The sequence below is a fragment of the Phacochoerus africanus genome, chromosome 8, assembly GCF_016906955.1.
Source record: "Phacochoerus africanus isolate WHEZ1 chromosome 8, ROS_Pafr_v1, whole genome shotgun sequence".
NCBI lineage: Eukaryota > Metazoa > Chordata > Mammalia > Artiodactyla > Suidae > Phacochoerus > Phacochoerus africanus.
The window spans coordinates 82464393-82491350 of record NC_062551.1 but is presented as its reverse complement, the minus strand read 5'-3'; the positions used below and the strand labels follow the sequence as shown (position 1 = coordinate 82491350).

At 48.8% G+C, this 26958-nt stretch overlaps 1 protein-coding gene across 1 annotated transcript in view; it reads left to right on the top strand.

Moving 5' to 3' along the window:
* The window catches only part of RHCE (Rh blood group CcEe antigens), a 44305-nt gene that overhangs the window by 5428 nt on the left and 11919 nt on the right, over positions 1-26958 (top strand). The window contains exons 2-7 of the mRNA XM_047790416.1: positions 4948-5134; positions 9105-9255; positions 15922-16069; positions 17325-17491; positions 19727-19864; positions 22514-22665. Coding sequence (XP_047646372.1) covers positions 4948-5134; positions 9105-9255; positions 15922-16069; positions 17325-17491; positions 19727-19864; positions 22514-22665 — 943 coding nt within the window. The remainder of the gene's footprint in view (positions 1-4947; positions 5135-9104; positions 9256-15921; positions 16070-17324; positions 17492-19726; positions 19865-22513; positions 22666-26958) is intronic.

Here is a 26958-nt window from a genome sequence, read left to right as displayed (position 1 = left end):
GGCCCTGCACTGTGACTATCACCCAGTTTCCCCCATACTCATTAGAAGCAGGAAGGAGCGCTGTCAAAAGAGTAGATGGGGAGTTCTCTTCATGGCTCAGTAGGTTAAGAATCTGATTAATATCTATGAAGATGCAGGTTTGATCCCTGGCCTGGCTCAGTGGGTTAAGGATCCAGCATTGCCATGAGCTTCAGTATAGCTTGCAGATGAGGCTCAGATCTGGTGTGGCTGTGGCTGTGGCGTAGGCCGGCAGCTGCAACTCCAATTTGACCCCTAGCCTGGGAACTTCCACATGCCATGGGTACAGCCCTAAAAAGACCAAAAAAAAAAAGGGTAGAAGGACTTTACTCCCAAATCCTGGTACCTTCCACATCTTAGCCTTGGCCGCCCCTTGGATTGGGCAATCTTTTTCTCTTCCAGGCTGTGCAGGGGTGAGGGAGGGGTGGGAGGAGAGGCTGTGGGAGGTGGGAGAGCAGCGTGAGGCTCCATGGATGGTCCCAGACCGGGGCTGCAGAGGGCCTCCTCGTCAGTGGTGGGGAGCACAGTGTGGAGGTCGAACCCAGGGCCTGAGGGACAGAAGCTGGGCCAGGCCTCAGAGGTGATGTTGCTGAAACATCTGCAGGCTGGAGGGAGGGGCAAGGGTGGTGACCCAGAGCTGGACTCCTAGGCACAGCCAGGCTGAAAGAGTCGGGGGACAGTCTTGCCCAAAGTAGCTAACAAGTGGCAAGCTTGGGATAATAGTTACTAGCACTTACTATGTGCTCAGTGTTTGGCTAAGCGATCTGTAGGAGCCAGTGAGCCCACTACTCCTAACAAACCTCGGAGCAGGTGCCATTGTTTCAGACCCTCTTACAGACTAGGAAGCAAGGACACAGAGGTAGAGCCAGGCTCTGAATTCTTGCCAACCTGACTCAGAGGCCCACACTGTTCATTTGACCCTGTGAAGAGTGAAAGATATATGGAGACACAGGATGGTGAGGTGGCTAAACCCAGAGAGTCAGGATTCAGATCTGCCGCTACCATTTGCTAGCTATGTGACCTGGGCTAATTACAGCACCTCTCTGTGCCTCCCTTTCCCCATTTTTAAAGTGGGGATGATAAATAGTACCTCCTGCATGGGGTCGTTGTAGGTTAAGGCTGGCAGGCACTTGGAACAGTACCTGGCACGTGGAGGGCACCGTATATGTGCCCGCTGTTACAATGATGGTAATTACTGCCCTGAAGAACTCCCAGGTTAGACTTTCTCTAAGTCATGGGACTTTTGTAAAGTTCTGGGAGTTCCTGACATGGCTCAGCAGTTAACAAATTTGACTAGCATCCATGAGGACACAGGTTCGATCCCTGGCCTTGCTCAGTGGGTTAGGGATCCGGCGTTGCCATGAGCTGTGGTGAGGGTCACAGACACGGTTCAGATCCCACATTGCTGTGGCTGTGGCATAGGCCAGCAGCTACAGCTCCGATTGGACCCCTAGCCTGAGAACCTCCAGATGCCATGGTGCAGCCCTCAAAAGCAAAATAAAAGGTTTTCCTAAAGACCTGCCTTAGACGGTTAAACTCCCTTCTGGGGCCCAGTCGTTGGGGCTCCTGCAGCAATCCACTCTTTATCACCCCTGGACACCTTAGAGCCCATTATCTTATCAGACCAGATGCTCAAGTGGGGCCCAGTGCAGGCTCTGAGAGGTGGAGGCTGACAGTGGGGATGCCCCCAGCTGGGACCCAGAGCTGAACTTGAGGACAGGGCAGGGAGGAGTAGGGATGGGCCAGAGCCCCAGGAAGCTGGGAGAGGGAGTGGAAGGATGCAGGGGGTGAGAGGAGAGGGGCAAGTTTGGGATAATAGTTACTAGAACTTACTATGTGGGTAAACTTACTAAACTGGGATTTACTGACCAGTTTGGGGTGAGTGGGAACTGTCAATGACTCCCAGAAACTCTCTGACTGAAGCACAACCCCTCCATCAGGGCCTTGGGTGAGGGGTCCTGTGTTCCTATACCTGGTAGCAGCTGGCCTGAAAAAGCCCCCCAGCTAAGAGCTTCTGATGCTCTAATCTTTAGATCCCCACCTCTGCCCTAATACTGGTGACCCCCTCCCCACCCACTGATCCCCTCCTCTGAATATGCCAGAGCAGTAAGTCCTTAGAGAGTAACACATGCTGATTCCCATGTGTTACAGATAGGGGAACTGAGGCCCAAAGAAGGCGAGGGACTTGCCTAAGGTCCCTTAGTGAGGTGAGGGCAAGCAAGAACAAGAGACAGCCTGGCTGGTGGAAGTACCAGGAGTCCAGACCTTGGCTCTCCTCCTGACGTGCTGTGTGACATTGAGGAAATCACAGGCTCTCTCTGATCCCCTTCTGTAGAATGAGAGGAAAATGGAAGAGTCCCCATACTCATGGAACCTTCATAAGTCCAGACCCTTTGCACAGAGCATTGCTGCAAAATGGTTTCTTTGAACACCAGTGTTTTAAGAAAAGATTAAACTTGGAGCTTCTGTTGTGGCTCAGCAGGATAAGGATCCGACATTGTCCCTGTGAGGATGCAGGTTCTATTCCTAGCCTTGCTTGGAATACTTAACATGGTTTAAGGATCCTGTGTTGCTGCAAGCTGCAGCACAGGTCACAGCTGTGGCTCAGATCCAGTGTTGCCGTGGCCATGGCACAGGCCAGCAGCTGCAGCTCCAATTTGAATTTCCATTTGCTGCAAGTGTGGCCTTAGAAAGAAAAGAAAAAAAAAGAAAGAAAAGAAAGAAAAGATTGAGTATCTAAAGTTGGGCATGCAGGCTCCAATTGGCCACAAGCCTCATCACTCCCTTGTACCCTTCATACATACGGTTTGCTGCTTTGCTCCTGAAGGAATTTGAGCCACCCCAGGAGGAACCCCTATACAAGATGTGCCCTGCCCATACCCATTCCAAACTGGATTCCTAAGGGGATGCAAGCCGAAAGCTGAAGCACTGCTTATACCTCCCCCTCTCTTCTGTCAGAGAAAAAGGTGCGGGGAAGTTGAATCCTCCTGAATATCCACTTCTCACCCACCCCCCAAGTCCCCAGACCCCAAGGAGGTGCTCGGGTCTCCTACAGCTCGGTGTTGTCAGACTGATCCAGGATCATCAGCACCCACCCAAGTCCTATATGCAAGATCCTAGTTATGTGTGGTTTTCAATGAAAGTGAATTTAGGTGTAAGATTGAAGAGGCTTTGGAGAGTTCTGGAAAGGAGAGCTTCCTCATTGTTATCAGAGCCAAGGCGGGAGACCAGGTGAGTTTTAATGCTGTGATGGTGATGATGGTGGTGGTGAATAGCCCCCATTTACTGAGTTTTCTCTGTGTGCCAGGTCCTGTGCTAAGCTCTTGAACAAAATATGACTTCCTTTGGATCTCCCAGCATCCCCGAGGGGAGCATAATTGCCCTTATGCAGCTGATAGGGAAAATAAGCAACCCACAAGGCTGTACAGCTAAGGGATGGAAATAAAAATTGCTGTTTATATTTGCTCAAAATGAGCATATGTTGGCAATTTAATATGGCTTGACCTAATAGGGAATAATAGAGCCAGGGTTAAACCGAACTGTCTAACCTCAAAGCCCATGTTTTTTCCTTAAAAAAAAATTCTTTACTGTCTTTACACTGGTTGCATAAAATTTTAACAAAGTGAAAACTCCTAAACCCTGAAATAATCTCCAATAGTTGGGGTGGGGGGGGGACAAATTCCTTCAAGATCTCTTGCCAGGCATTTAAACACATGTAAAAATAGTGGATGTTTGTTGATAAAATATAGTCTGTACTCTTCCGAGCAATAATGTGCATTATACCTTTAGATTCCGGCAGTGGGACAGAGGGAGGTATGATTCTTTTTCCCATTTAACAGGTGAGAAAACCACAAGGGGGCAAAGAGTGTGGTTGTTCAAGGCACAGACGCCAGAGCAGACCATATAGGTTTAAATTACTACTCTACCCACTGGAGCAAGCTACTTAATCCCCCGTGCCTCAGTTTTCCTATCTGTAAAATGGCGATAACAGCAGCCTGCTCGAAGGGTGGTTGTAAGACCCAAATGAGTGGTTCAAACAGTGTTGGCCCTTGGTAAACGCTTAATAAATGCAGGCTGTTATTAAAGCTCAGAGACATTTAAAGAACTAGATTAAGCCACACAGCTGGGAAATGCCAGAGCCCTGATATGACCCCAAGCTTATCTAGTTCCAGAGCCCACACTGTGACCCATGTTTCAAACCTGGAATTGATTCAAAGCATCTGCCCCCCGCCTTTTTTTTTTTTTTTGGCTGGTCCCCTCCTGAATATTAGCTAAGTCCCTTGTGCTCATCTGCCACAGCAGCCCCTGCACAGGGTCCGAGGCTGGGAAAGGCGAGGGTTATCCAAGTGGCCCTGGTGCTTTCTGCCCACGTACCAGGTCCCTCTCAGCAGAGGCCAAAGGGAGAGAGCTGTTTTCTGCAAGAACCAAAGATAATTTGGCTCTTGGGTGTGAATCTCTGGACCCTTTTCTGCCTGCTATTTTCTGCATAACCTGAGCCAAGTCACCACCTTCTGTGGCCTTTTATTCTCATGCATGTGATCACGAGGTTGAACCCGATTCTCAGTAGCAGGAGTCATCACCTTTACTGAGTGTCAACGATGTGCCAAGGACGGGTCGTGACACTCTACACGTGTTCATATCATTAAGTTTAATAATAACAATAATAGCTGCATTTCCTGAACACTCACCATGAGCCAGGCCCTGCATTGACTCAGTTAATCCTTCCCTCAACTCTGCATGGTATGTCCGTGTTTCCCCCATTATTCAGACAAGGAAACTGAGGCTCAAAGAAGGCCAGTAACTTGACCAAGCACCTTTAAATGATCTCTAATGTCCCTTCCAGGGGCAGTTCTGTAAAACTCTAATTTCACAAGATCCTCCACCTCGTCTTCTTCCCTTCCTCCTTCCCAACATCTCTTCCCTGAGCAGGCTTCCAGGATGTGGTCATCATTGCAGCCCTTGGCTTGGGCTTCCTCAATACATCTTTGCGGAGACACTGCTGGAGCAGCGTGGCCTTCAATCTGTTTCTGCTGGCTCTCGGGGTACAGTTGACGCTCCTGCTGGATGGCTTCCTGAGCCCCACCTTTTCCAGGAAGATGAGCATCAATCTGACTAGGTAACCGGATGGATCCCTTCTGGGTCCTTGGAGGTGTGGGGCCCAAGAGGGCAGATTCTCAGAAAAGCTTGGATGTCCCCTTCTCTTTCCAGCCCTGACACCATGCAATATTCAGGACTTCTTTTTTTTTTTTTTCATTTTTTTCCTTTTTAGGGCCACACCCGAACCATGTGGAAGTTCCCAGGCTAGGGGTCACATCAGAGCTGTAGCTGCCAGTGTACGCCACAGCCATGTGGGATCTGAGCCACATCTGGGACCTACACCACAGCATACGGCAACACCAGATCCCTAACCCACTGAGTGAGGCCAGGGGTCGAACCTGCATCCTCATGGTTACTAGTTGGATTCGTTACCACTGAGCCATGACGGGAACTCCCAGGACTTCTTTATACTAACAAAAAGTTCAGATTTCACTGGCATCCTCTGTCTCATCTGACAACTCTACTCTGTGGTCTAACAAGGGCCCCAGATCTACTGCCCTCACTGTGTCCTTTCTTTTTTTATTGATTTTGATTTTGTAAACTTTCACAGTAAATATAATTTCAAAGAAAAATGCCTAGAGATAAGACCAAAAGAAATCTCACACTCAGAGAAATAGTCACTTGAAAAGTAGTCTCAGTCCTCAAATGCTGGTGGACAAAAGAGCTATCCAAGTTAAATGAACTTTGATCTATTTAGCTGGCTTTGCAAGAAATTCTAAGAACTAGCCAAATTAACTTGTGTTGCCAGAAGTCAGAATAATGGTTACCTGGGCAAGGTGTTCATTGATTAGGAAGGGGCCCAAAAGAAGCTTATGGGGTTCAGTAAACATTCTCTCTGTTACCCTGGGTGATGGTTACACAAGAGTACATGTGTACATATACACACATATATACATACATATCATTATACATACATGGATGCTATGGATCCGGTATTGCTGTGAGCTGTGGTGTAGGTCACAGACTTGGCTCGGATCTGGTGTTGCTATGGCCGTGGCGTAGGCTGGCAGCTGTAGCTCCTATTAGACCTCTAGCCTGGGAAACTCCATATGCCTCAGGTGCAGCCCTAAAAGGACAAATGACCAAAAAAAAAAAAAAATCATTTTTTGGTTTTATCCAATTCTGAATCCCCATCTTGCCCAGATGATGGTAAATCCCATCTCAGGTGTCTTGGGGACCCCATCACGTTTCCAGGCCACTCTACCTTCCCCTCTGGGCACTGCTGCTGAACACCCTTCCATGAGCCAGGCTCTGTGCTGTGTTTGTAAAGTCGCAAACATTATTTGTTTAACCCTTCTGAACTAAATGCTCAGAGATCCTAAGGCATTTGCCTGGGATCACACACCCAGCTACGTGGTGGACATGGCTTCAGTTTTAACTCTCTGTAACCTTCCCCACACACTCCAGAGTGATCATGACAAGAAACATAGTCTAGCCAGCTCCCTACTAGCCCAGAAATAAACTCCACCTGAGCATGATAATGTGAGAAAAAAGAATGTGTACATGTGTGGTGACTACGTCACCATGCTGTACAGTAGAAAATTGACAGCACACTGTAAACCAGCTATAATGGGGAAAAAAATCATTATATAAAAGAAAAAAAAAATAAAACCACTTTAGAGCTGATCCCCATGGGGATTCAATAACCGCCCCCAGTAACCACCCAGGAAGTGACAGCGGGCACTCTGGGGGAGCTCTGAAAGGATGGGCCTCAGCTCAAGGCCACACGTGCCTTTGGCCTCCTGCACTAAGTTTCCAGGCATTTCCAGGCTGCCCTCTTCTGACATCCTGCCTGCAGGGATCCGTTTGCTCTTGACTCAATCTGGAAAGACAAGCAGAGGCCATTTATGGCCTGAGTGAACGCCCCTGTCCCGCCCTGACCACGTGGGTCCTCCCAGCTGTGACCCCCAGAAGGACTGGCCTCACAGATTTGAACAATGGGCTCCTTCCTGGCCTTTCCTGCTCTGGCTGGGCTGGTGGGCCGTGCCCAGGCTCACCTCCCAGACAGGCCCTCTCCCTCCCCTGTGGCCTCACCCACACCGTGCGGCCTGACTTGGCACCGCCTTGGTTCTGCCTTGAGTCACTGACGACCAGTCTCTGCACGGCAGAGGCCTGTCTTATTCAGCTTTGTTTTCCTCACCTAGTAAGGACTTAGTGAATGGTTGTTGGAACAAAGATGAAAATAAAAAGAACCCTAGAAGGTGTAATGTTTTTCATGCCTTATGTTGAAAGGCCCAGGAGGGTCTGTCATAGCAATAACCAGCCCCCTTATTGGGCTTAACTCACTTTGCCCTCCCAACAGCTCTGTAAGCCTTGCCCCTGCCTCACAGGTGAGGATGCTGAAACACAGAGTGGTGAAGTATTTGGCTCAAGAACACACAGCCAGGAAGTGGCTGGGTCAGGATTGCAACCCAGGAAGCCCAGACAGAGGCGGGTCCCAAGTCCTGTACTTCATGTTCTCCACACCGCCCTGATCCCATCTGGCCCCTGGGGGGCTGCAATCTCGCCACTGGCACACAATCTCTTGAATTAGACCTTTGCCAGTTAAATGAGCACTCCCCCAAAGGTATAACCTGACCAGCCACGGCAAAACACGGGGTGACCCTCCAGTCCAAATAAGTCCTGGTCCCTGGGAGGCTTCTTCCCCATATCCTTCCCTGCAAAGTGCCTTAAGCAAGACACTGCATTGGAAGCCAACACCGGGAAGGCCGGATCCAAACTTCAGAGCACAGGCTTTGGATCCAGGGCAACTGGGTGGGTTTAAGCTTCACATTTGTCATTAACGAGCTATGTGGCCTTACCCAGAAAGTGACTCCTTCTCGTTTCAGTGTCCTCTCCTATAAAATGGAGGTGCCAAATGGTACCCTAGCACCATTTACAGAGGGTTCCTTGGATTCAAATGTAAACGACCTGATGGATTTGCAAGTCTGTTGAACACAAAGCTGTATGTTCAACAGATGATGGTGATAGCAGTGGTCGGGTTTTGGTGTCCTTGTCATCAACTCCCAGGGGGAAAGGTGCCCAGAAGAGGGTCAGTTTAACCACCATGGATTGTCTGGCTCCGTGCCACCTCCCCCAGGAAGCCCTCCCTGATGAGTCCAGTTTACAGTGCTCTCTCCCTCCAGTGACCCCCTCTCGCCTCGTGATATCACAGATGGTCTGAATCGACTGGGTCGTGATGTCAGCCTTGTCACCCCAGTTGAATCATAAATGCCTTGAAAACGAAAAGCGTTTTCTCCTTCAGAATCCCCGCCCTAAGCTTGCTCATTCGTCAAGAGAAGGAGGAATCCGTAATAGTCCTGAGTTAGCTCTCTGTGCCCGTCATGGTGTGCTGGACACACATGCATATGACTCTTCTTTCTGATCCCCACAGCCCTCCCATGAGATAAGTATGACCATCATTCTTATTTTACAGATGGAGAAACAGGCTCAGTGAGATTAAATAGCTGCTCAAGTGGCAAAGCTGGACCTGGAAACCAGGCTTGTCCTGCTTCCAAACCCAGTCTCTTTCCACTACATGGAGAAGGAGAGATGAGGGTGGCCTGTGACTGAAGGACAGGCAGGCTGGCGAGTAAAGAGCGCCCTCTATTGAGCATCTGTGAGTGATGCCGCCCAAGAGATGGTGAGGGCGGAATCCCAGTTAACAGATCCCAGAGGGGGGACCCTCGGGGAACCACCAGCCTCTGTTAACACACCCTGACCTTCCCATGAGAACCTCAGCGCACCCTCACAACAGATGAGTGTGTGTAGGTCCGTCTCACAGAGTGTGGCTGCCACCCCGATGGGGGAAGGGGACAAAGGAGACCCCAGGCTGGGTAGCATCTAGCCTCATGAGAGTAGGAAGTTTGTCTACTCATTCTCTTACTCCAGTTTCTCGGACAGTGTCAGGCAGAGAGCAGGTCCTCAACAAGTGTTTGTTGAATGAGCGAATGAAGGCGCGAGAGGCATTCTTCCTCCTTAGTCATCACTGTCTTTCCCACCATCCCCAGTATTCAGAGAGCCACCGTGAGCGCTACGTCTGTGCTGATCTCAGCGGGTGCCATCCTGGGGAAGGTCAACCTGGTGCAGCTGGTGTTCATGACAGTGATAGAGGTGACCGCCTTTAGCACCACAAGGATGGTGGCCAAGAGATTCCTCAATGTGAGTCACGGTGCTTGGGAGGAGGGGCCTCGGGGATGAAGGGTGAGCAGGTGGGAGAGGAGGGCTCTGTCTCCATTTGGTAAAGCTTCTGGGACTAAAATAAAAAAGAGACAGGCCAAAATAGGGCTCTGAAAGTGTGGTCTATACCAGCATATAAACAACGTCCAAAATATGATATATAAGATTGTGCTCTTCAAAGGATAATTATGGGATGGATACAAAGACAGTTAATTCCTGGGGTCCCATGGGCAGTGGTCTAGCAAGTTACAGTGGCCAGTGTCTTCTTTCAAACCAGGCAGTGTGTGTCAGGAAGAGGACACACAATCTAACTGGGGGAGACTATCAGAAGCCTACAGCTGAGGCCAGCTGTGAAGGTGAAGTTGGTCCAGATGGCTCTCCCGGCTCCTCTGCCATAGCCCTGACCCTGAGGTCAGGTACAATGAAGTGAGATGGGAGCTGATTGCAAGGGGAAAAGCAGACGCCTTGAGAGGGAAAGTGATGGCTTAAGAGCACACAGCAAGGTAGTAAAAGAACCCAGATGAGAAAAAGAGCCCAGCCTGCTTCAGGAGAAAGAGTGCTGGACTTGGAGTCAAAGATTGAGGTTGGTCTCCCAGCTATGCCCTCAATGCCTCCCGTGACTCTGGGATAGACAGGTTTAGCTTCTTCATCTGCAGTGTGAGGATGCCATTGCTACCACATAGGGCTTGGGCAGTAATGGAATTAATTAAATGAGATGATGCATGCTTGTTCACTCGGTTTTTTGTTGTTGTTTTGGTTTGTTTTATTTGTGAGGCCTCAATATCCCAGAGTAAAGACTTCAGATTTTACTCTGAGAAATTTGGGGAGCACTGTGGGAGTTTTCAGCAAAGGAGAGATAGGATCTGACTTATGTTTTAAGAGAGTCTCTCTCTGGTTTCTGGGTTCAGAAAAGACCATGAGGGGGCAAGGATGGAGCAGGTAGAGACCAGAGAAGAAGCTATTGCAATAATCTAGGTTTGGATAAGATGATAACCGTGAAGGTGGAGGAAAGGCTGGATCCCGGCCACACTTTGAAGGCAGGACGGACAGAACTTGCTGATGGACTTCACTGAGTGTGAGTAAGAGAAGGGTCAAAAATGATTCCAGGAGTTCCCGTCATGGCACAGTGGTTAACGAATCCGACTAGGAACCATGAGGTTGCGGGTTCGATCCCTGGCCTTGCTCAGTGGGTTAAGGATCCCGCATTGCTGTGGCTTTGGTGTAGGCTGGCGGACCCCTAGCTTGGGAATCTCCATATGCCATGTGAGCAGCCCTAGAAAAGGCAAAAAGAAAAAAAAAAAAAACTCCAAAATTCGAATCTGGAGCATCTGGGTAGATGACAGTGCCGTTTACTGAGATGGGGCATGTTGGGGTGAGGTAGATCCAGGGGCGGGGGTGGCATCCAGAGCTCAGCTTTGAGTGAGGTAGGATGAAGGTGAGGGCTAGAGACATGTACCTTCATTCCAGGGAGTCGCTAAGTGGAAATATACAAGTCTGGAGCTTAGAAGAGAACCTGGGCCTGGGGGTGTACATTTTAGAGTTGTTAAGGTATAGATGGTATTTAAAGCCAAGGATTGTAGGAGAGCCCCTAGGACGTGTGGGTAAACAGAGATGAGAAGTCTCAGCATTCTATGATAATCCAGGTGGGAAAAGAACCTGAGAGAATGGACATGTGCCTGTGTATGACTGGGTGGCTTTGTTGTACAGCAGAAATGATCACTGCCTTGTAAATTAACTACACTTCAATAAAAACTTAAACAAGAAGTCTTAGGACTGCGCAATGACCACTGAGTTCAGTTTGGGAAAAGGTCGGAGGCAAAAGCCTGACTTGATTATTTTAAGAGAGAGTTGGAAATGAGGAAATAGAGGCAGCGTGTAGAGGCAAACTTTCCAAGGAGTTTTGCTGTAAAGGGGATCGGAGAAATGAGATAAAAACTAGAGGGCAGAATGGGGTCAAGGGAGATTGTGTTTGTTCATTTGTTTACTTCCAAGAGAGCTGATATTTCTATGCCAGCTGGAATAAGTCAGTAGAGAGAGGAAAACTGATAATGCAAAAGGGGGATGGGCGTTCCCTTCGTAGCTCAGCAGTTATCGAACCTGACCAGCATCCATGAGGGCATGGTTTCGGTCCCTGGCCTCGCTTGGTGGGTTAAGGATCTGGCTTGCTATAGTTGTGGCATAGGCCAGCGGCTACAGTTCCGACTGGATCCCTAGCTTGGGAACCCCGTATGCTGCGGGTGTGGCCCTAAAAAGGAAAAAAAAAATAGAGAGAGAGAGGAGGTGTAAGATTTTAAGTCTTTGAGTTGGAAAGAAGGCGTGGGATTCTGGGCACCCGTGGCAGGTGCATGGAGAGCTTTTCTTCATAACGGGAGGGAAGTCTGGGACTGTGGGTCGGCTGGCAGATTTGGTGGTGTGTTCCACAGCTCCTGTCTCCGGCCAGGAGAAAATTCTCTACTTGCTGCTTGTATTTTCTCAAAGATGCAAGAGGCAAAGTCATCAGCTGAGTGTTGCGGGGAGAGGGGAGGTGTGGGTTTGAGGAGAGGTGAGTTGCGACATGGGCTTGAGAGTGGAAGACTGGGAGGACCAGAGAGATGCAGTAGGACTGCCGGGCAGCACCCAAGGTCCCCTCTGGGGTTCATGGTCATGTGGGCTATGCACATGTGACCAGGGCTGTGTACAGTTTTCCTGCTCCTTCCATAGCTCTTTCACTCCCTGCGAAAGAAGCAGGGAGTTGCATGTGACTAGCCTGGGGTTCTGTACAGAGAGAGCCAAGGAGACCAAGAAAGGCCAGAAATGGGGCTATTTACAAAGGAGGGAATATGGTGGTGGATCATGGGATCTAACCTGGTTAAGGGAGGGGTGAGAATGTGACCTTGATGATGGCCAGCAAAATCCGGCGGCCTTTGGGCGAAGAGCACTCTGGAGAGATTCTGTAGCCAGTCGTCTTGGGTTCAAATCTCAGCTCAAGGGAGTTCCCTTTGTGGCTCAGTGGTTAACAAATCTGACTAGGATCCATGAGGATGCAGGTTTGATCCCTGGCCCTGCTCAGTGGGTTAAGGATCCAGCATTGCTATGAGCTGCAGTGTAGGTCATAGATGCAGCTCGGGTCTGGAGTTGCTGTGGCTGTGGCATAGGCTGGCAGCTACAGCTCCGATGTCACCCCTAGCCTGGGAACCTCCATGTGCTGCAGGTGCGGCCCTAAAAAAAAATCTCAGCTCAAGCCACACTAGCTGAGTAATTGTGGGCAACTCAGTTGCTTCTCTGTGCCTCAGTTTTCCTATCTGCAGAATGGAGATAATAAGAATGCTTACTGGAGTTCCTGTTGTGGCGCAGTGGAAACAAATCCAACCACTATCTATGAGGATGTGGGTTTGATCCCTGGCCTTGCTCAATGGGTCGGGAATCCCGTGTTGCCATGAGCTGTGGTGTATGTCACAGATATGGCTCAGATTTGGTGTTGCTGTGGCTGTGACTGTGGCCAGCAGCTGTAGCTCTGATTTGACCCCTAACCTGGGAACTTCCATATGCCACAGGTGCAGCCCTAAAAAATGCAAACAAACAAACAAACAAAACCAAAAAACGAAAAAACCACTTACTTCCTAAGGCCATCATGAGGATTCAACAAGTTAATATACATGATGTGTTTAGAGCAGCTTCTAGCAAAATGCTGTAACAGTGATGTTATTTTCATCATTGTTATCGTTATTATCAGGATCAATTGACTAGAACTGTTGGCATGAAGATACTTAAGGAGGTGAGCTGGACCAACAGGAGGTGGTGATTGTGATAAGATGGGAGGCTTGAAATTGAGATTTTAAAGATTGCACAGTTACTGTTAATGACAGGATCGAAGGCTTGACAGTGGATGTGGGTGGAAGAAGTATAATGTCTTAAAAGATGTTAGAAGAATAAACGTCAAGGAACAAAGAGTAGGTTGCTGGAGGGACTAAGATGATGACTTGAAGGAGGGATGGAGAGAAAGATGGTAAGGCAGGCGCTGAAAGCCTCGGGGACTGAGAGGCAGGTAAGTAACCTCGGCAAGGAAAGCAGAGTCTGCTGGTATGGTCTTCAAGAGAGCTGGGGATATTTGGGGAGGAAAAAGGAACAATGGTCTAGAAGGTAGTATGGGAACTTCTTATTATCTGTTAATTTTTGGTTCTTTTCACTTGTATATATGACTTTATTTTTTTGGGTTGTTGTTGTCTTTTTGCTATTTCTTGGGCTGCTCCCGTGGCATATGGAGATTCCCAGGCTAGGGGTCTAATTGGAGCCATAGCCACCAGCCTACACCAGGGCCACAGCAACTCGGGATCCGAGCCGCATCTGCGATCTACACCACAGCTCACGGCAACGCCGGATCGTTAACCCACTGAGCAAGGGCAGGGACCGAACCTGCAACCTCATGGTTCCTAGTCTGATTCATTAACCACTGCGCCACGACGGGAACTCCTTGTATATATGACTTTATTTTAATCCCTAAATACTTTAATGTGTATTTCCTATATGCAACGGTATTCTCTTACATAACCATTGTTCAGTTACCAAAATTGGGAAATTAACATTGATCCAATCTTCAAATTATTATCTTATTCAAATTTCATCAAATCTCCCTCCCAGCCTTCCACTTGTTTCTGCATTTCTATGTCCCAGATCCCACAGAAAATCTGTCTTCTCCCTCAGAAAGTTTCAATTCTAGAATCCAGGAAAAGAGAATCTGATTGGGCCCCTGGGTCATATACCTGCTCTGGTCCAATCAGCAGCAACCAGCATGGAAAGTGGTTCCCACGGTAAAAACAGGGCTGTCAAGGAAAGAGGTCAATTCCCAGAGGTGAAACGCTCCCTGGGAGCGGCGCGTTGTAAATCTTTTCCTGCTTTGTTATGGTCTTCAGAGCAGTTGTTTTAAAAGGCTGCACTAATTCAAAGCCATCTCCGCTCTTCTCTGCAGCTTCAATGTGTTAGTTTAGCTGGTCCAAGGGAGGGTTTAGCACTGATTTTGTGCGTTCACTGTTTCTCCTCAAAACTTCAATTCAGCCTGGGTTTGTTGAGTGGAAGGGCTCAAGGGAAGCCAGAGCTAATTCAGTAGAGGCAACTCAAGAAATGCGTATTCCGAGCTGATGATTCCCAAATGTGGTTTTTGGATTCCTGCAGTTCTTCAAAGAGATTGAGAATATAAGACCTCTTCAGTTCTTATAAGGGAATTCCACGGACTTTCATTTTTATGTGCGACTGAGATTTCCTTGCCGTTTGTTCATTCATTTCACGAATATTCTGAGCCTTTTATGCACCAGGCACTTTTCTAGGCAGTGGGAAAACACCGCTGCCATGGAACTTCTATTCCAGAGGGAAAGAGCTGCCGTAAACACTAAACTAGGCAAAAGATATGTAGCATGTTAGATAGTGTCAAGTACCATGGAGAAAAAATAAAATGGAGAAAGGAGATATGAATGGTTGGAAGGGGAGCTCAAGCATTAGAAAGGGTGCCCGGGGAGGCTTCACAGGGCAAGTAATTTGTGAGTAAAGATCTGAAGGCAGCAAGCAGGTGTGCAAGTCACGTGGATATCTGAGGACAGACAGAGGCAGATCAAGGGCAGGGCTGTGGAAGTGGTCTACTTCTTTCAGGAGGAGAGCTTATCACTGACCTGTTCAGAAATATTGGCACACAGTGATAATAAAAAGCAGACAGACTTTTAGTTGCTTTTCTTATTGTTCTAAATTCTCTACAGTCAGCGCATCCCCTTAATGCCTGTACCCAGGGTGGACCACTGCCTCCACCCTTCCTTCCAGGCAATGGAACAGACAGTGCAAAGTAGTACTGCTGTGGGAACATGACTGGGGACTTGAGGAAGAGCAAGGGCAGTGTAGTGTGTACGGAATGAGCAGGAGGTGAATTCATAGAGGTTTGGGGAGGACAGAGGACCAGGATCCTGTGGGTCGTAGTCAGAACTCTGACTTTGACATTGAGTGAGACAGGCGATTCTGAGCAGAAATGTGTCATGAACTTACTTAAGATTTTAACAGGATCACTCTGACTGCTGCATGGAGAATAATCAGTTGGGGGACAAGGGTGGAAATGGGGAGGCCAGATGGAAAGTTATTGCAAAAATTTGGCGAAGCGCTGATGGTACGGGTCTATGGGGCATGGTGGTAAAAATTCTGCCCAATTTGGATATTTTTTTCAAGGCATAGCTACCAGGACCCACCAGTAGCCCACTAAGGGAGTTATTAAGGCTTATGACATTTAATATTCATAAAGCAAAATGATCACATAGCTGGAATTTTCTGAAGACTTTAGTTCAGTATTATAAGAAGTCTTGGCTGCTTCATGTTGTATAGGTTCTATCACTCATACTCCATGCAGAGTTGAAATTCTGCCAAAAAGTAAGAAGCAGTGGGTGCATGTCCACCTGACTTTTTCCCCACCTAGGTGGATCTCGACTGGAAGTATTTAAGAGCTAATGATGAGGCCAGCCGCAACTTCCCTGGATTATATACACAGGACCCACGGGGCACCTCTGAATGGGGGACTGCTGGGCTGAGTCAGCCTCCTGACTTCAAGTCATGCCTCCCACATGAAGCGCAAGGAACATAGGGGTTTCCCTGCGGGCAGAGGATGCTGCCACTCACTGCTTCCGCCGGGTTTTGTTGCAGGTGGACAACCACGTAAACATGATGTACATCCATGTGTTTGCGGCCTATTTCGGGCTGACTGTGAACTGCTGCCTCCCGAGGCCTCTGCCCACTAGAGGGAAGGAGAAAGACCAGACGGCCACGAGCCCCAGTTTGTTTGCCATGCTGGGTAAGAACGAGGCAGGTGTGGGTGGGCTCAGATCCGGGTGAGCAAGAAGCTCCCAAACTGCTCTGTGGGGAGACCTCTCTCCTTTGCCAACCCTCCCTGAAGCCGCTCCCTTAAGACCCATCTCCTCAAATGGGGTTTGATGAGCCCATATCTTTGAAGGATGTGCTTCTCTCTAGGGAACTTCTCGTCATTCGTATCCAAAGGAGAGGAGAGCCTCAGTGTGAACGGGGTTATCCAGTCCTTTTGTCCTCAACTTAAAGGAGGGAACTGGAGGGAGTTCCCCTGGTGGCTCAGCAGTAACGAACCCGACTACTATCCAAAGGGGGTTCGATCCCTGGCCCTGCTCAGTGGGTTAAGGATCTGGTGTTGCCATGAGCTGTGGTGTAGGTTGCAGACACAGCTTGTATCTGGCATTGCTGTGGCTGTGGTGTAGGCCGACGGCCTGGGAACTTCCATATGTGGCCCTAAAAAGCAGAAAAAATTAAAAAATTTAAAAAATAAACAACCAACCAACCAAACAAACAAACCAAACAAACCCACAAAAAAACAGAGGAGTAATAATGTTGTATTTTGTCTCTTTTTTTTTTTTTTTTTTTTTTTGGTCTTTTTCCAGGACCACACTCGTGGCCTATGGAGGTTCCAGGCTAGAGGTCTAATTGGATCGGTAGTGCCGGCCTACACCAGAGCCACAGCAATGCTGGATTTGAGCCGCATCTATGGTCTATACCACAGCTCACAACACCAGATCCTTAACCCACTGAGCAAGGGCAGGGATTGAACCCGCAACCTCATGGTTCCTAGTCGGATTCGTTAACCACTGAGCCAGGACGGGAACTCCAACAATGTTGTATTTTGAAGAGCTCCAGTGAAAGTGTTAAACTTAGAGGCTGAGAGAGGATTAGAGAAAGGAAATCAGCCAGTGAGATTGCTAGCGGGTGGCTGAATCCAAGGCCAGGGGACCAAATGAAAAGAGACCCATTAATTTTTTAAAATAAGCATTTGGCCATCACAGGCAGAGGTCAGGAAGCCCAGAGTTTGGTGCTTTTAACTCTCTGGGCCTTGGTTTCCTCACCCATGAAGTATATTAGCTGGGCCCTACCAGCTTAAGAATTCAGAGAGGAGATGTGGCTTGCCTGAAGTCACAGGGCTAGAAAGTGACAGAGTTGAGACTTGGGATTCTCTTGTCTGATATCCCTGAGGCTTGGGCTTTGGGGCAGGAGTACTTTTCTGGCCACTGACCCTCTCTGACCCCCAGGCACCCTCTTCTTGTGGATGTTTTGGCCGAGTTTCAACTCCGCTCTGCTGGACATCCCAGACGAAAGGAAGAAGGCTATATTCAATACCTACTATGCCCTCGCGGTCAGCGCGGTGACAGCCATCTCAATGTCAGCCTTGATTCACCCTAAGGGGAAGATCAACATGGTGAGGCGGGGGCTGTCCCCTGGGCGGCATTTGGGTTCTCTGGGCCTGACACATGTCTTCATGCCCCCTCCCCCAGCATCAGCCCCACAGATTGGGACAGAGCACGTGGGGCAATGGAGCCTTGTCTGCAGCATCATGGAGCATCAACCCAGACAGCGCTGGCTTGTCAAAATGGGCCTGGAACCCAGGAGACTGTCAAATGATCAAAGGCTCTCTGGGGGAATGATTAAACCCATCCACGTTGACATCAAACATACCCTGCTGGTTATTAAAGGCAGCCCCCATGAGTGAGAGTCAGCAGAGAAAACTGGGATAGAGCGAGTCAGCCTCTCCCCTTTTCTCAAGAAATGTCAAAAATGGAATGTGTGGAGTTCCCTTTGTGGCTCAGTGGGTTAAGAACCTGACTATTATCCTTGAGGATGCAGATTGGATCCCTGGCCTCCCTCACTGGGTTAAGGATCCAGCATTGCTGCAAGCTGCAGCATAGGTCATGGATGTAGCTCGGATCTGGTGTGGCTGTGGCTGCGGAGTAAGCCTCCTGTTGTAGCTCCAGTTTGACCCTCTAGCCCAGGAATTTCCCTATGCCACAAGTGCGGCCATAAAAAAGAATTAAAAAAAATGGAATGCACAGAATCAGAAATAAAGTAGTAAGTTTCCCTAGCCATGTGACCTCTTAAACTTTTTGAGTCTCACTTGCCTGGTATGTAAAGTGGCCGCTTGAGAGACAACATACGTGAAGTGCTTCATGTGGAATCCATGCTGGGCAAATATTAGCTGCTCTTATTGGCATAGCTGGGAGACTGTGTGCATAAGTTTTGCGGGGAGAGACAGGTAAGAGGGTAGAGCAAAGACAAAACAAGTTCCCATGATGATCGGGGCATGAGGTCAGCCAGCCAGAGAGGGTGGCGAAAAGCGTAGACAGACAGCAGGGGCTGGAGTGGGGAGAAGGTGGCCACTGATGACAGGTTAATAGCACGAAGGGGAGATGAGCTCCATGATGACAGGGAGTCTGGGATCAGACAAGGTGGGGACATCCAGGGCGGCAGGTGTAGGCTTTTCCGATTAGGAAAGCCCAGAAACTGGTCCCAGGCCCCAGAGCTCCAAGATCTGGGTAGAATTGAGAGGGGCAGAGGGCAGTAGCATAAGAGCAAGGTAAGGCCAGAGTTCCCTGGTGGCGCAGTGGATCTGGTGTTATCACTGCCGTGACTCTGGTTATAGCTGTGGCATGAGTTCGATCCCTGGCCCAGGATCTTCCACGTGTCATGAATGCAGCCAAAAAAAAAAAAGCATGGTAAGGCCTCAGTTCCAGAGGAATGAAGGACAAAGCAAAGACATGACCCAGGAACAAGGGCCAGCTTACTGGGACTGGGTCCAATAATACAGGGTCACGTAGGCACCAAGCAGCCAAATAATAAAGACAAAAGTAGTAAAATCAGGAGTTCCCATTGTGGCTCAACAAAAACGAATCTGACTAGTATCCATGAGGATGCAGGTTCAATTCCTGGCCTTTCTCAGTGGGTTAAGGATCTGGCGTTGCCATGGCTGTGGTGTAGGCCAGCAGCTACAGTTTCGATTTGACCCCTAGCCTGAGAACCTCCATATGCCATGAGTGTGGCCCTTAAAAAAATAAGGGGGTAAAATCAATAAGAACAGCTTTATTTATAGGGCATCTTCTCATGTTCAATACCAGGCATTGTGCTCAGAGTTTTACATACGGTACTTCACTTAATTCTCACAACAACTGTATCAAGCAAATACGATCAAAACTCCACTGGAATTCTTTTATGGCACGGTGAGTTAAGGACCTGAAATCATCGATGCTGTGTCATGGGTGCGATCCCTGACCTGGGAATTTCCACATGCCTCAAGCTTGGCAAAACAAACAAACAAACAAACATTCTTCTAGTGACAAAGTTGAAGCTCTGAGTGGTTAAATGCCCCAGGACACAGCACATTAAGTGTCAGGGTGGCCAAGATGCTGAGTAACTACACTTCCAAGCTAAATGAGCCACAATCAGGGTGACTGCTCCCTGAGCCTGAGAAGTGGGGTGAAATAAGACCATTGATGAGGTCCCAATGCGGGGGGGGGGGGCAGGGGGGAGGCTGGTCTTGGCCTCAGAGAAGCAAGGGAGACATTACTGTGGTGTCTTGCTACCAGCTTTTCAGGTAACCTGGAGAGCTGCTGTCCCCTCTACCTCTACCTCACTTCGTTCACGTGAAGCTATTTCTTTGCAGACTCACATCCACAATGCAGTGCTGGCAGGAGGTGTGGCTATGGGCATCCCCTGCTACCTGATCCATTCTCCTTGGCTTGCCATGGTGCTGGGCTTCATAGCTGGGCTGATCTCCATCGGGGGAGCCAAGTTCCTGCTGGTAAGGAGCTGGGCAGCTAACACCTGCTGCCTTGGCTTACACCAAGGTCCAGGCCCCTGGGACCATGGTGAGCCATTATGTAATGCCATGGGCTGCCTTAGACAGCTGTTGGCACCTTTTCAATTTGGCTTCAGATCTTGGGTGAGGGAATGACCTGGGTTGGATGGTGCATTTGTTAGGATCTGGGAAGGAATAACAGAATCCATTAAAGCTCACTCAGAAAGAAGGAGGGTTTGTTTTAAGGCTACTGGGGTATTACAGAACCCAAGGACAGGAATGCTGCTGGGCGCCCAGGAATGGCTGGCACCAGGGGTGGGAATGTCGTGGGGGAGCTCAAGAAGTCCCTCCTCTTCCTTCTTTGCTTTTTCTGAGCATCTGCTTTATTCTCACTCTATAGACGACTTCTCCTACTTCTACTCCACATGGTGAAATGTAGTCTCTCTCTTCAAGAGAGCAGCCAGACAGAAGCTCTTGGCCCCAACCCCAAGGTCCTGGGGGAAGGGGCTCATTGGTCTAACTTGAATAACGTGGCTGTCTTTGGCGGGGAGGGAGGGAGGGCGCATCATATACATATGGCTGCTGTCCATGAACCAGTAAGAATGGGGGTGGGAAGGACAGCACCCACAAAAGGGAGACTGGGCTGATACTCCAGGTCATGTCCACTTCTGATTGTTTAATTCTTCTTCTAAGTAGATGGATTTGTCTTCCTTTAATATTCAACAGATATTGATAATACCAGAATACTCCGTTACAGCCAATTTGTTATAACACACTTCTAAGACAAATACTTAGGAACAGCAAATCTTCATAGGTTTGAAGGCTTGATGGAGGGAAGAAGAATAGACTTTTTGGGTGGCTTAAGAAGCTGAATTTGGATGAACTGTGGCTATTTAGGGAGGCGGTTTCAAGCCCAAATAAGGAAGCACTTACCAACAGTTTGATTTGACCAAAGATGGGGCAGTCTGCTTTTCATCTTTGGAGTGGAAACACCTCTTTTTTTTTTTCCCCATTATAGCTGGTTTACAGTGTTCTGTCAATTTTCTACTGTGCAGCAGGGTGACCCAGTCACACATACACATATACATTCCTTTTTCTCACATTATCATGCTCCATCATAAGGACTAGATGTAGTTCCCAGTGCTATACAACAGATCTCATTGCTTATCTATTCCAAAGGTAATAGTTTGCATTTATTAACCCCAAATTCCCAGTCCATCCCATTTCCTCCCCCTCCCCTTGGCAACCACGAGTCTATTCTCCAAGTCCATGAGTTTCTTTTCTGTGGAAAGGTTCATTTTTGCTGTATATTAGATTCCAAATACAAGTGATATCATATGGTATTTGTCTTTCTCTTTCTGACTTATTTCACTTAATATGAGTCTCTAGTTCCATCCATGTTCCTGCAAATGGCATTATTTCGTTCTTTTTTATGGCTCAGTAGAATTCCATTGTGCATATATACTACATCTTCTTATCCATTCATCTGTTGAAGGACATTTAGGTGAAACACATATCTTTTATCTCCTCTGGCTTTGAGACCCTCTGATGAAAGCAAGACGTGCACAGGAGTTCCCGTCGTGGCGCAGTGGTTAACGAATCCGACTTGAACCATGAGGTTTTGGGTTTGATCCCTGGCCTTGCTCACTGGGTTAAGGATCCAGCATTGCTGTGAGCTGTGGTGTAGGTCGCAGACTCGGCTCGGATCCCGTGTTGCTGTGGCTCTGGCATAGGCCAGCAGCTACAGCTCCGATTAAACCCCTAGCCTGGGAAACTCCATATGCCTCGGGTGCGGCCCGAGAAAAGACAAAAAGACACACACACACACACACACACACACACACACACACACACACACAAGACCATGGGGATTCTAAGGAGGGAACTAGCCTGAGCAATTTTGCGTTGGTCACCATCTCTGTTGGCTCATGGCCATCTGGGAGGTCAAGTGATGAAATGAAGGAGTGCTGAAGTGGAGTCTGGAGATGTGGTCAGATTCTTTGCTTTGAATCAACCATGTAGTCTCTTGGATGGCAGTTAAGTTTGGGCTAGACCAGTGGGTCTCCATCAGCCCCTAGGGACATTAGACAGTATCTGGAGACAGTTTTAGTTGACACAACTGGGTGAGGGGTATTACTGGCATCTAGAGGGTACAGGCCAAGGATGCTGCTAAACCTCCTACAGTGCACAGGACAGCCCCACACAACCCAGAGTTATCAGCCCAAAATGTGAGTAGTGCCCCCGTTGAGCAATGTGTAGACTGTGGACCAGCAGCATTAGCATCACCTGGGACTTTGTTAGAAATGCAGAATCTGGGAGTTCCCAGGTGGCCCAGGGGGTTAGGAGCCAGTGTTGTGACTGCAGCAGCTTAGGTCACTGCTGTGGTACAAGAGAACTTCCATATGCTGAGGGTATGGCCCCCCAAAATGCAGAATCTCAGGTCCCAGATCCCAGATCCACTAAATCTGACTTTTGTACTTGAATGAGCTCCCTAGGTGATGTGACTGCACATTCAAGTCCAGAAGCACTTACTTCACTGAGCCCCAATGTCCATCCTGCCACTGGTGCCCCCAGATGCCAAGGGTCTGTGACAGGGTGGGAAGGAGTATCAGTCCCACATGGAGATCTGCTGATAATGGTGTTTGTCCCCAGATGTGTCTTCAACACAAGCCTGACGTCTTTGGTATCTGCAACATCTATGACACATACGGCGTGCACTACACCTTCGGCTTGCCTGGTCTGCTCGGAGGGATCACCAACATCGTGCTGAAGGCACTTCAGGTCAAGTGGACCGAGGTTTCCATGTGAGTCTCTCAGCTCAGCCCCTTGTCGCCCTATCCAACTCAGGCAGGAGTGTGCCCAGAGCCCTTGAGTGGGGGGCTGGGGGGGCGTGCATTCAGGGCCAGGCACTCAGAAGGCCTCGGTGAATATTTCTGGACCAATTTATTCTGCAATTCTGCTCAGCCCCTAACTTGTATGGACTCATCACCTCTCCAGGCCACTTCTTTTTAAAGCAGGCGCTTAAGTGCAGGACAAAGTCAGACAGTCCTGAGGCCTCCCCAAAAGCAGAGAGCAATCAGGTCCAAGCTGATTGAGTCCGGAGGTTTAGGTTGTGGTGAAGTGTGCCGTGGGGTCTGGTTGATCTTGTCCCCTTACTAACTAGGCCATGCTACCTAAGCTCTCCGCACCAGGGTGGCCCAATGGTAAATAGAGATAATGATAGGACCTCCCCTCATAGGTGCTGGAAGCTACCTGAGGCCAGGCAACCTGTGGTTAAGAGGCTTTAATATGTTAATGCAGGAAAAGGCTGAGCACAGCTGGTCACCCTTCAGGCCCCAGAGAGGGAAGTTCCGCGCTTGGCTGAGATCTCACAGGGAAGTGGGAACGTGGTCCTCTGAACCAGAGTTGGGTCCTGTGTCCCCTGCCCAGCCCCTACCAGGCAATGGACAGCAATGACCAGGACCCTGGCCATCACCTCCCGGAAGTTGTTTCTCTACTGAACGTGGCTCACATAAGATGAAAGAGTGACTTGGACACAACACAGGGATAGATTTTTTTCCAGATGAAACAATATGATGATAATAATAGTATTACTGATGACAATCACTGATGTTTACTGACTGCTTTCTGACTGCTGGGCATTAGGCCAAAATCATTACGTGCATCATCTCATGTAATCCCCACAACCTCCCTGTGAGATATTATTAACTTCCTCAAAGAAATGACACGTGGGAGAAGTTATCTGCCTATGACCACGTGGCTGGAACCTGCTGGAACAGTGGTGAGCACCTGCGCTGGGCAATGCAAGTTCATCGTGTTTGGAGGCATCTCAGAGAAGTCATGGAGGGCTGGGTCCCTTGTAGCTCCAACAACAGAGATGACTATAGCCCCAGTTTTAGGAACATCTATGAGTTGGTGAGACGTGCCTCCCTGAGCTGTCCAGGGTGAGGAGGACCCTCTTTGGAGGTGGGGAGGGGGCTGGTTTATGTGAAGCAAGGCATCTCAGGAATGGACTCCAATGATGTGTCTGCCATTGTTTTAATAGCTGTGTAACAGCAAATCTTTTCCCCTCTCTCTGAGCCTCTGCATTCCCCTCTGTAAAATGGGGGATTGGCCTAGCAGGGTCCTACGTTCCGATGCCTGTAGGGGCCAGGCAGGTAAGGCGAAAAATGAGACCAGCGAGGGGAAGAAAACTTGGGCAGTGGTTCTTCAGTGTCAGGCAGCTAGTACCATGCAGGGACCCGGGATCAGTGTCAAAGGACTCAGAGGAGACAGAAATCCAGAGTTATGCACGTACTCTCCCAAGCATTGGCAAAAGATCAACGGAAACATCGTCTGAGCCAAATTCTGCTCATGGACTCCCAACCTGGAACTTCTGGACCACCTACCCTTCTATCCCCCACATCCTGTGATTCTGTGCCTCTCCTAGAACTGTGGTTCTCAACAGCATCCGTGTTACCTGAACCCATTAGAAATGCACATCCTCCCCACCCCAGACCCATTCAATTAGAAATCGGGTGTGCGGGGGGGCCTGCAGTCTGTGTTTTAACCAGTCCTCTGAGATTCTCTCTCCCATTTTTTTTTGTTTGTTTGTTTTTTTGGCCACGTGCATGGCATGTAGAAGTTCCTGTGCCAGGGATTAAACCCGCACCACAGCTGCAACCCGAGCCACTGCAGTGACACGCTGGATCCTTAAGCTGCTGGGCCACAAGAGAACTCCTCTATGGGATTCTCATGCTCAAGTTTGAGAACTATTGGCCTATAGGAAAAACCAAAACCAAAGCAAAGCAGTCAAGCTACAGTGTGCCGCTAAAGGATTAACAACCAGCTCCCCAGGGGAACAAAGCCCTGACGTCTAACATGTGCTCATTTCTCTGGGACGAATACTCTCACCATGGCCAGTTTCAAGCCACAAGGTGACATCACTGAACGTGGAGTTGAGACGAGATGAGAACCACTGAGCTGTGTGTCTGTGCAAGCTGGCTCCAGCTCCCCTCTGCAAGCCAGGTCTCATCAGGATAAGACAACTGAGGACCAAGAAGTAGCCTTCTCTCTTCGGCAGGAAGGTGGCAAAGGGAAAGGCACAGTGCCATCAGTGACTTCCCTCCAGGAGGCCTCTGGTCCGCTGGAAATAAAGGGCACAGGCTTCAGGGGTAAACAGACCAAGGTCCCATTTACCAGTTGTGTGGTCATGGGCATGACATTCAATCTCTCGTTAAATCTCAGCTTTCTATTTGTAAAATAGGGTAATAAGATCCTTGTCCCAGAGTTGCTGAGACGATTCAGCAGCATATGCTCACTAAATGGCTCAGGACAGTGCTTGGCATGGAGTAAGAACCTGGCCCTTTCTCAGGATGGTTACTGATGCTGCTGCTTCCGTAGGAGGGGCGTCTGGATGTAGCGGAGAGATGGAGAAAGGACTGAGCTGGCAGGCAGACCCTTCCTGGGGAGTGTGGATCAGCTACTGTGTTAGCTCTGCGTCACCGGGCAAGTCAGTTGACTTTCCATTCATTCCACAAACAATATTTGCCCATTTCCTATTCGGGTGAGCAAGTGAATGCGTCAGATGCCATGCTCGGAGCGTGGATGAAGTGTGTTTTCACAAATGGTGGGATCTTAAGTGGTGCGAAGACACAAAGAGCATTGACTCACACCGTGCACACACTCTTTTTTTCAATTCTCATTCCACCCCTTGATTATTTCAGGGAGGAAGTCTCCCCACTCTTCCAGCACTCTCTGACCCCCGGTTTGAACAAGGGGGGAGGAACCGAGATTCACCCAGGCTGCCACATCTGGGGGCCATTAAAGCAATGTGTTGTGTTCATTGTATTTCTTTTTATATTTATCTCTTATGTCTTTTCCATTTACATTAGTGACACAAAATTTCCTTTTAAATGCATTTATTTAAATGTAAAAAACAAAAGTCTATTTAAAGAAAAATATTTTTCTAAAAAATAGTATCTCTGGGAAGTTCCCATGTGGAGCAGCAGGTTAAGGAGCCCGTGTTGCCATAGCTGTGGCGCCGATTGCAACTGCGTTTCAGGTTTGATCCCTGGCCTGGGCAGTTCCATGTGCCGCAGATGTGGCCAAAAAGAAAAAAAATAGCATCTCTCGAATGCTGATAGGGCCAAATTGTGAAGGTAACCTTCGAAGGCTGAAATGTGGCCATCTCTGTGGGTAGACAGACCTGCCTTATTTGAATCCCAAGAGCCACTCGCTCCAAGCTCCACGGCAGTGGAGGCCTTGCTTCACCTTCCTGACCTGGACCTCCCATTGTGGCAAAGGGGCTTGCTCACAGGCCTGCAGTGAGGTTCATGTAAAATCAGACGGTAAACCATGGAGCCAAGCCCACCCTGTGTGGGGACTGTTACTATGACAATTCCGGCTTCATCCATGTCTGCTCTCAGATGGCATCAGGGCAGAGGGGATTGAGAGTTGGCAGTCAGCAGATTCAGGCTTAGTTTTTAGTCCAAAGAAATTTTTTAACTGTAGTATAATCTACATCCAGAATAGTCAAGTGTCGTAAGGGTACCGCTCAATGACTTCTGACCCGTCCTGATAACCAGCACCCAGAACGCCTTCCTGTCCCTCCCAGGGGAATCACTAACCTTACTTCTAACAGGCATCAATCAGTTTTGCCGGCTTTTGTCCCTTATACACATGGAATCATACAGGAGTTCTGCTCTTGTGTGCTTGGCTTCTTTTACTAAGCATTGCCGTTGTGAGATTCACCCATGTTATTGAGTATCTCTGTAGATGGTTCATTTTCACAGGAGTAGGACATTGAATTGTGCTTGGGTTTCATTTATAAAGGCAACTGAGTGACAACACGGAAGGTCAATGTTATCGAAAGGAGGCTTTAATGTTGTTCATGGTTGCCCTGGAAATGAGAGGCATAGCATACTACGCAGGGACACATGATAGCTTATCACACGCAGGGACCAGGCAGCAGAGGGGCAGCGGAATGAGTCTTTAGGACTGTAGTGGCAGGGGAGTCATGCAGGGATGTCCCCTATTGGGCGGAAGTGAAAACACAAATATTAGCGTTTGTGGTTGGGGGTTTATCATTTGAGTTTTGCACACCCATGAAAACTGAC